Source organism: Fomitiporia mediterranea, assembly GCF_000271605.1.
Source record: "Fomitiporia mediterranea MF3/22 unplaced genomic scaffold FOMMEscaffold_1, whole genome shotgun sequence".
NCBI classification, from domain to species: domain Eukaryota; kingdom Fungi; phylum Basidiomycota; class Agaricomycetes; order Hymenochaetales; family Hymenochaetaceae; genus Fomitiporia; species Fomitiporia mediterranea.
This window is the reverse complement of record NW_006760386.1, coordinates 5,080,642-5,090,601: the sequence shown is the minus strand read 5'-3', so window position 1 is coordinate 5,090,601 and position 9,960 is coordinate 5,080,642. Positions and strand designations below refer to the sequence as shown.

Here is a 9,960-nt window from a genome sequence, read left to right as displayed (position 1 = left end):
TGTATCTTACTCAAATTTTGATCATTTTAATTTATTTTTTCTGGAATATGAAAGATACTTCAAAAGTATAATTTTTACAGCTTAGATCATGTAATTTGGTTAAGTATTAGTTGAGTTATGATAGATTTTGTATTTGAGTGTACTTAGTGTGACAAAAATCACAAATTGTGTGTGTGACAATAGGCATGGTCAAACCTTGCAATTCTCTGCACAATTCACCTTGCAATTCTAGAGGGTGAATTGTAAGGTGAATCATGTGTGCAGGTTTGACCAGCACACTTGTACATGCATGATTCACCTCAATATACTGACCCTTGATCTTAAAATTATATAATATAAAATTAAAGAAATAGTTTTTTTTTGTGCATATACATTTGGCCATGTCAAGAAGGACTTGATATGTGTGTAGTGATGTGTAAGAAGACAACAGAGCTTGGTAGCAGAGAACACAAGGATTTTTTACAGAACAGAGGACAGTATGTATACTGTAGTGCTCACAAGGAAGAGGCAAATCATCTTACTGTTTTTGGAATTTAGAGGTGAAAAGAAGCTTAGTTTTATTTTTGTAATACATGTACATATTTGGAAATAGATATGAGTAGAGGTGAATCGTGGGGGTGAATTGCAAGGCAAATTGTGTCAAAGTGCAATTCACCTTTCAGCACGATTCACCCTGAATCACTGGGGTTCTGGGGTCTGCAATTCACTTTGCATGAAAGTGAATTGCACAGGTGAATCGCGCACTGAATCGCAAGGTTTGACCACACCTAATATTTATGAAAACGACAGTAACATCACTATTAATAGGGAAAAAGAAGAAACACACAAAAAGTAGAAGTAGAAAGTAGAAAGTAAAGTAAAAATAAAATATCAACATGAACATGAACATGAAAAAAACTCAGGCATAAATACGTAAAAGCAATAAACCTGAAAAACACGAAAAAAAGCTAGAAGTAAAAACTTAACCTATTCTCGAAGAGTAACTCGAAAGGGAAAAAGGGACGTCAGAAAAACACAAAACCAGAAAGAAAAAGGAAGACTAAAATATAGTACTCATCTTCGTACGAGCTACGTAAAGACGTGGGTGGATGGTGGGTGGGTTATGGATCAGGAAGAGAAAAGGGTGATGTCGGAAGAAACGTGATACAAATACACAAAAGATATTGCTACTTGCTTGATTGGGCAACTACATCTTGTCAAGAGCTATAATGCTATACGCTAGAGGGAGGAATGGGGTCCATTTCGTAAATGCATGTGAAAGGCCGGAATGGAAAGAGAAAAAAATGAGGGGAAAAGTAAAGGAAAGGGGCTCGGAGCCGACTAGCCTAGTGATCTTGCGCGTGTATATGCTTCTCGCTGGGCTATTGTTGCTGAGCCGACTTCTTCGCGTCTTCCTGGAGTTTCTGCCAAAGCAGCTCGGCCCATAGAGGATGAGGCGGGATGTGACCGACAAGAGCACGGAAGATTTCGAGCCTATCGACAAAACTTCAGATGATAAATTCCTGTAATGATAACTACTGAAGCATACCATTTCGCCTTCTCTTCATCGGTATCCGCAAAGAAAGTAATCCCCTGGTTATGCGGGAACACCAAGCGGAATGAACGTTCAACACCATACATCGCGTCGAAGTCATCAACGTCTCGACGTTTCGTGACATTCTTCGGGTCCTGGTCATCCTCAATAGCAATGGCTTTCTTCAAGTCAATCGTAGCAGTCGCACGCTTGGTGACATCATTGAACGCGACCAAGTTACCACCGATGACACGAAGTTGCCTCCTTCGCCACGTCTACAAGGAATACATGTCAATATTCCTGGGCTCGGTCTTGCAATATAAAAGTAACTCACAGAACAGTCTCCACCCAACTGAGTCAAAACGCCCTCATGGTACGTCACCTTATGCCAATTAATATTCCTAAGCCCACGATGACACTCGTCCAAGCTCTGAGGAAGTTGGTTCGGCGGAACTCCAGGCAACGGAGGAAGCCTAAAGATCTGAAGTATAATCTCCCCAACTTGCTTCGGTACCATCGTCCCACCCGCACCACCACCTTCACCAGGAGCTTCAAGACGCTGACCGATAAGCGGGAACGCAGTCTCGAATAGCCGCGTATCACAATGTCTCGCGATATCCTTGAACGCAACAAAGGCACGAGCTAGTGTTCCATCCTGTTTCATGTATCGCGCCAGGTTCTCTTCTAACACAAAACGCACGAGTGGCTCTGTCTGTGCACGGCTGTGCTTGGACACCTTGGGTTTTTTAGGCGTACCGCCAAAGAAACCGCGCACGCCTCGAGATGTAGGCGATGGTATCGCTTGTACAGGAGGAACAGCCGGCGCAGTAATCGCCTTGAATTGTTGTAGAATGTGAGGATCGCGGCGTACTTTGAGTGTTAATGAGAACTCCAGCTTCGTATGTTCAATTCTACGTAGGCAAAGTAAGCTTTTGCTTCAATAAATAAACGGAACTGTGCGTACAACTCGAACTCCTGCTCAATCTTGGCTTCACGCGTGAGCCGGCATTCGGGCGTGGTCACATAGTGGATACCGTTGTTGAGAGTACAACTAAACATAGTATGTTGAGGTGGCAGTGGTACGGATAGCGCTCGTAATTTTATGACTATAAAAGCCGAGTTAATCACCTGATAATAAGTGATTGCTTCATTGAACGCACCTTTTACGAAGAGCCTGCCATGCGATTTACCAGGCTTCTCTTGCGCGCGGAATTCTTTGATCTGCCGAGCGTACTCGTCCTACAGAAACATGTCAGTATCAAATGAGGTGCAAGAAAGACAAACAAATGCGTGCCATATCACTAGGACGGCGAACCGTTCTCCACGCCTTATCCTCAACATCAAGGCTTTGGCTTACCCGTGCCATAGCTTCCTCTTGTGACGACGAAGCATAAACCACATCATGCTCGCGAAGCTCGTAAGTCTATAAAGCAAAGTGAATCAGCATTGGTCAGATCTACTTGGACATAGAAAAGACTTAATCCCTACCTTCTTTGGATCGTCTCGCTTTTTCAGCTCGCGTTCAATGCTATTAGATAACATGTCTTCCCCGTCATCCAGAGCAACGCCGAGAACTCCACCCCGTCTCTTACGGAGTGCAGATACCCGTCGTTGGTTGGAAGGGCCAGGCGCATCCTAAGACAGTAGAAGGGGATTTTAAGTACACAGTCACACTGCAGTCTGTATTAGAAGAGAGCAACGGTTTACCTCGCTCATAATATCTTCTGCGTCCCCAGCGCTCATACTACGTCCCGCACTCGGCCGGGAAGTCGTTCTTCTTCTGCTCGCCGGGCTCTCGTCAAGTAGATTCCCAGAGGCATCTCGCCGAGGTGGCACAAAGTATTCACCCGACTCTCGCGCCCTAGCCTCTCGACGTTTCTCCCTAATCATCTCCTCGCGAGCCTGACGGGCACTCTTCTCAGGCGTCTTCGGCGGTACAGGCGGCGGAGCACCAGTGTCTTGACCAGCAGAACCCTGACCAGTTCGCGGAAACGGTTGTGCAGCACTGTGAAAGGCAGCAGCGGAAGACCCACCAGGCATCGTTACTTCAGAAGCACTTCGAGATATAGGTGGCCTCTCAGGAGTGGAAGTAGAAGGCAAACTAGGAAACGGCGCCGTTCCTGCTCGCTGCACTTGTGGCCTCTCGTGAGTCGGCTCACGCAGATTGGCAAGCAGATCCGTGCTTTCCTCTGTAATGAGCTCTGTCTCGGCCATGCTAACATCTCCGTCAGACGTTGTCGCGCCGGACCGATCAATTTCTACGTTGCCTCGCCCTGTGGTATTAGCTGATGTGGGCTCTACACCTCCGGCGATGCTCACGTCGTCAACAAGACGTTCAAGTGCACTACGCATGTCCATCTCCGCGATATCAACGCCTGGCCGGTTGAAATCAAACGATGAGGACATTGGAGAACGAGGTTCGATAATCTTAGCAGGCGTCGAAGGCGGACGCTCATCGAAGTCATATGTTTGTGCACGACCATGTTGTCCAACTCGAGGAGGCGATACCATCGGAGGTGATACGATAGGAGTTCCACGAGGAGAATGGGATGGACCATCTCGAATCGGCGGTGGGGGCGACATAGGGTCATACGAAGGTGCTGCTGGGGAGGGTGGCGCGGATGAAGTTGACGGTCCAACAGCAGGTCTCACAAGCACAGGCGCAGGAAGATTTGGAGAAAGTGCTCTCTTTAGTCGTTCCTCAAGCGGAGGTCTCGATTGCGGTTTCTCCATCTCTATCTGAGAAGGAGTAGGAGGAAGACTGACATACTCATCCGAGTCCATATTTGCATCCTCTCCTGCCTTCTCCTCAAGTCTAGGCAAGGCCGACATAGAGGAACCAAGTGCAGGTAATTCCAACGGAGTGTAGCTCTCGTTCGAGCGCTGCCTAGAGAGCTTGCGCAAAACATCTTCCCGGTTAATACGCGGACTCCTGCTTCGCCTGCCGTCAGCGTCTGTTAGACTGCCAGAACTCCCGATGTTAGGCTGCGCATATAGTCCATGATTCCTTGGCGAATGAGGCCCAAAGTCTGTGTTGCGATCTCGATCAAGTAGCGGGGATGCATGGGGTTCAGGTTCTTTGTTCAACTCCTGGTACTCGCGCTCCGTATCATCTTCCAAATCCTTCTGGATGTCTTTTTGTAATTCATCCAGATCTTGCTTCACAGCACCGCCTTCGAATGAGTCATCTTTTAATCGCAACTCAGAGACGATGGCATCGAGCGACCTGTCCGACCGTACGCCAAACGAAACATCCATCGAACGCCGATGTTCATCATCCTCGTAGTCGGGCTGCGGAGGATACTCATGGAAACTCGCAATTGACGTACTAGAGAGCACTTCTTCATCAACATCAGGATGGTCAAACTCAAACTCTGCAAGCACATCATTAGCGGCACCTGGTGAACCGAACACATCTATTATTTAGAAGTAAATTATCACATTAGTCATGTTACTATCCTATATATTAAAATAAAACAATAAAATAAATGCTTACCTTCACCTGAAGTTCTACGCTCCTTGGTAGATCCGAGCGGAGAGCTTGTCCGAACGTTGTCGAGACCCAAGTCGAATTTTGGAAGAAGCCCTTCCGGTGGAGGCTGACTATGCATCGGTGCAGCTTTCTTGGCCGGGCTAGGACTTGGCTGCAGCGCTTTCGCGTCCAATTCTATACTTGACTCATGCGCAGCCCGGACGCGATCTGCATGATGTGTCCGACCAAGTGGCATTCCGTCCTCGGCGCGTTCCGTATCCGGAGGAAGGGAAGGCAGTGGCGCCTTTCCATATGAGCTGAACGTTGGTGTACTGTGCCCTCGTGGTGTTTGTGGGTCTCCCTGTTCTTGACGCGGAGGTGTAAAGAATGTAGTGTCATCATTAGGGAACACGGCGGGTAGTGGAGGCTGCGTATCATTAAGTTCATGCTGGTGAGCACGGACTCGGTCTACATGATGAGACCGCCCAAGTGGAACACCACCCTCGGCTCCTCCAGGCATTAAGTCGATATCCGTCGCAATTGATGACAACGATGCCGTGTTGGTCTCTGGTGTAGATGGTTCACTAAGCGAGGTGGCTTCCTGCTCCTGTAGCATTGAATCCACGAGCCCATTGATGCTATCATCGAGCGCAGCTGCATCAAAATATTCAGACCCTTCAGGTGACGTGTCCTCGTCATGGTTCCTCTGGGGTTCCGGAGCACCATACACGTGCTCATCGTCAGTGTCGAATACAGCATCCTCACAGCTTTCACGGTCAAACTCAACAACATCACAACGCTCGTCGAAAGTAACAGTCTTCCGCCGTTCGCGGCGTGGAGGTACTTCCTTTGTCGGCGACCCGCTGGCTCCGGCGGACAAAGAGCGGGAGCGTGGACCTAGCAATCGGGATTTCGTTACAAGCGCCGAACGTGCTGGAGAACCCTGCAGAGCGGAAGGTCCAGGTGAGCGCCGTTCAAAGCCTGGAGATGGTGTAAAGGGTGGAGGGGTAGCGCGTTTTGGGGGTGTCCGCGGGCGTGTCTCGCTCTCTCTGCTATTTACTGAGGAGTCTGTCTCCGTCGTCTCAGGACTCGTCGTGTCGTCGCCTTTCGCAGGAAATTCTATAGCAATTGGCATGTTCATGTCTATGTCCATGTCAACGTCCCTGTCATATTGATTCTCGATGTCCTTGCTATCTCCATCTTTCTTGGCCCTACTTGGACCCATAAGCTGACGAAAGGGGCTCTTCGAAACAGGACCCTTGTCCATTAGTCCTTGGAAACCCCTCGATTGACGACGCTTATAACCAAGCTCGCTAACTCTCCGCTCATCCTCTTGTTCCTGTTGTTGGATGAGAGACTCGGGCCGTGGCCGCTTCTCGCCGCTGACCTTGCGCGCAGTAGGCAATACTGGACGCGGACGCGGACTGTTTGGCAGAGCTTCGGCTGCAGTTGGTTGACGTGGAGCGAGCTGCGACTTGAACGGCGAGCGAGAGACGAGATTATTATTGAACATATGTTTATAGCTGTTGCTTGAGCGGCGGGCGACGACGACATGCGCAGGACCAGCGGCAGCCGGATTAGGACTTAATGATGAGGAAGGAGATAGGTGATCGCGCTTCGCAATTCGCAGAGGTGTGGTGCCCGCATTGGACCAGCCAGTAGAGGACTCCTTGAGGATGTTGTCCTTGATCCTGTCGGCTCGTGGCCGCAGGGGCGTTGAGGTCGACGACGTTGAAGGCGGCATGGATTGCCCAAGCAGCTTAGCAGGACCAGCAGCAGCAGGAGATGGACGTCGAAGACAAAGTGAAATGCCAAAAGGGGGCAAGCCCAAAGTCCAACACACACCGCGTCGGTCACGTGGACGCGTTCCCTTTCTTTGCCGCGCATACATCCACACTCTCGTCGACGTTGTGGCCGTCATCCAGCCAGGTTTACAGCAAAGAGGAAAACGCCTAAGTGACGAGTGCGTTTTTTATTCTCTTGGGCGATGTGGACATTTTCTTAATCGGAGGTACTTTTTAGGAGTGGAAGGCAGTTGACACAATCTGCGACAGCTGCATCGCATTCGTCCACACAGGACTCGGCTTTTCCTGTTCTCGCGCCCCAAGAGCAATCTCGGACGCATTCATTATCTCCAGTGCGAGATGGACATGACAACGGGAGGCGCTCTACGACACTTGTTAACACGTCGGGAGTTGAGCAGCAGGGCTATATTACCAACAATGATGAGCACAGCTCTGGTATTGCTGCGAGAGTGAATCTACCCACACAGACCTCGGTGTTGTCTGAACCTGTAGGCGAGGAACTGTCTCGCACGCAATCAGTATCTCCACTACAGGATGTATGTGACGATACGTGGCGTTCTGAAACGCTTGTCGACTCGCCAAGCCAAAATGAAGGCGAGGACAAGCTTGGCGCTGGCATCTACGATCCGAAAACTGCAACGGCAGAGATACGAGAGCGTCCCGTTTTACCCGAGACTCCGTATTCCCTGCCGGTTTTTGAGAATCTTCGTCCTGGCACGCCCTGTAATTCTGGAGACTCGCTCACCTCTGAGCAAGAACTTCTCTTTCCCTCAGAAGAGCTACCCAAGCCAACCGAAAACGACGATTACCTGCATACGAATGTGCAAGACTCGCGCGCAATGACGGTTAATACCGTCAAAGCAGACTGGAACATGGAAAACGAGGTGAGTCCGGTTAATCGTCATCCTGGCGTTACAAAGAATCATATTCATACGTTATCGCAAAACAGCTCTCAATAATGGAGAAGCCTGATAGCAAGTCCGACACTGCAGACGGAGAAAGGAGCGAGCTCAAAGACGTGGACGTCGACACAGAACATGCACGAGAAGCGTCGAGATTGGAACGGTCACGTGAGGAACCACCCCAACCAGGGGATGCAGGGAGCAAGGAGACACACGATGAAGCCAGTATGGACGTTGACCTGGAGCCGGTTCCGAAGAATATGCGTGAGCTGCTCGCATGGATAGAGAAGCGTGAGGGCCCTCTGGACAACCTGCTCTTGATTGGGGAGCAGATCAAGGCAGGAATGGAGAAGTAGAATGGACAGTGCATTCTTGACGGGAGTAAACTAAAGTAAAAATGAATTGTAGCACGCGACAATGTTAATCATAACTGATAGACTGGCCGTTGTCACCATCACCAATTCCATCCTCCTCCAAATGCTCGAGATACGATAGGACCGCCTCCTGCTTCACCATGGAATGGAATGTGAACCGGCTTGCCCATATTTTCCTAATTGTCTCATTTGCTGTAGGATTCATTCTCAACAGACTCTTCAGCTTCTCCTTTATCTCTCCAGGTATCTCCGAAAATGAATCCGACGCCGGGCCTGTTATCGAAGAAATGTTTAGCGTATATATGCATTAAACTAGAGGAAATTACTAACCATCCCCGTTGCCTCTCTCCGCCTTAATCCATTCGCAAAATGATAGAATGTCATCAATCTGAACGTGATTCTCCTTTGCCACCCGAAAAAGCATCTCCTCCACGTCGACCACCTTGGCGGCAGTCAACTGTCGAAGAACGTCTCTAACATTTTTAGGGATGGAGCCGAACACTGAAAACTCAAACAGCTAAGTATTTCTCTAGCTATGAGTATAGCAGGCAGAAAGAGTACTTACAGATATCTTCTTCAGAAGGTGGATGATATAAAGAAACCCAATCTCTCTGCCTCTTATTAATATAATAAACTAAATGATCAACCCGAAACCAATCAGTTCCAGCCTCAATCACGTCGTTAACGCAAGCCTTCCTTAATTTAAGAAGGATTGGCTTGTTAGGCTGAAAATGGACGCTCAAAAAGTCTAAGTATAATAAACAGAGCAAAATTAGTAGAACGCTAAAATGGGTACAATTATGAAGGTTTACCTTCAATAATGGCTCTCCCTTTCCCATTAACAGTTCTTCTTGCTCGAGTAGTACTAGTAGAGCTAGAAGATGAAATGCGTCGAGACCACATTTAGAAGAAATAATGAATGCCACTCAGGTCCGGAAGTATACAGGGTGTGGAATGGGTGAGGGGTTTCGGATATCCACTGTCGATCCACATAAAGTAGTAAATCACATGAGTGGCCAGAACTCACATGTAACCTCTTTCGGAGGCTACACTCTTCCCAACCGAGGAAAATCAGAAATCGGGAGAAATCAGGAGAAAAGATAGAGAAAGGAAAGGAAGGAGGAGGAAGGAGAATTGATAGTACATTAGAGTCTGTGCAAATGTAAGGTAAAAATAAATGTTGTGAATAAAACTTGCACCTCTTTAACTAATTATATTCCAAGCTAATAAAGACAGATTTTATACATACTAGAAACAAGAAGAAAACAAGACAGAAGAGTGGAAAAAAGCTAAAGAATTACTATATAAAATAATTAGTTTTTATATTAGAGAGAGTATTAAAAGGTTTGGAAAAGAAACAAAGAAATAATAAATATATAAGACAATAAATTACTCAGTAAATACTTACTACTCATCTACTGTATACTTACTGAATGCTCACTAAGTACTCACTACTTGCCTAGTGAATGCCTACTGTATACTCACATTTAAAGAATTTTAAATTTATTTTAACATTTTTCTTTATAAGAATTACAAAATTAATTTATAGTTTCTTACAACATTATAATTTAAAGATCTCTGATATAAAACCACAGTATAATATATTATTTTCAAGGGAAAAAATGTTGAATTGCTTAATATGTTTCCTTTCCCTTTATCCATCCAGTAATCCACACCCCCACTCTGCTGTTGTAGACATTGTGGCCTTCATCCAGGTTTACAGCAAAGAAGAACTCAATTATGATTGACAGTGTTGTATACCATAATTCATTCTAATTTTTACCCCTGTCAAGAAAGTAATGACCATGTATGATTTTATTTCTTCATCCCTGCCTTGATCTGCTCCCCAATCAAGAGCAGGTTGTCCAGAGGGCCCTCACGCTTCTCTATCCAT

The 9,960-nt window shown here is 47.1% G+C and overlaps 3 protein-coding genes across 3 annotated transcripts; 1 reads left to right on the top strand and 2 right to left on the bottom strand.

Moving 5' to 3' along the window:
- Positions 1-1,361: 1,361 nt before the first annotated feature.
- On the bottom strand, positions 1,362-6,729 carry FOMMEDRAFT_144181 (uncharacterized protein; the record flags this gene model as incomplete). Its single annotated transcript, XM_007261981.1, has 9 exons — positions 1,362-1,473; positions 1,529-1,788; positions 1,848-2,424; positions 2,478-2,619; positions 2,674-2,752; positions 2,808-2,936; positions 3,002-3,148; positions 3,221-4,929; positions 5,010-6,729. 9 exons carry the CDS (start codon positions 6,727-6,729, stop codon positions 1,362-1,364), a joined length of 4,875 nt encoding a protein of 1,624 aa, XP_007262043.1.
- Positions 6,730-6,793: 64 nt separating this feature from the next.
- On the top strand, positions 6,794-8,048 carry FOMMEDRAFT_150764 (uncharacterized protein; the record flags this gene model as incomplete). Its single annotated transcript, XM_007261980.1, has 3 exons — positions 6,794-6,948; positions 7,008-7,674; positions 7,740-8,048. The coding sequence occupies 3 exons, from the start codon at positions 6,794-6,796 to the stop codon at positions 8,046-8,048; spliced, it is 1,131 nt and encodes a 376-aa protein (XP_007262042.1).
- A 64-nt stretch (positions 8,049-8,112) lies between these two features.
- FOMMEDRAFT_150763 (uncharacterized protein) lies at positions 8,113-8,490 on the bottom strand (the record flags this gene model as incomplete). The annotated part of the gene is made up of 2 exons (XM_007261979.1): positions 8,113-8,339; positions 8,397-8,490. The coding sequence occupies 2 exons, from the start codon at positions 8,488-8,490 to the stop codon at positions 8,113-8,115; spliced, it is 321 nt and encodes a 106-aa protein (XP_007262041.1).
- Positions 8,491-9,960: the final 1,470 nt, after the last annotated feature.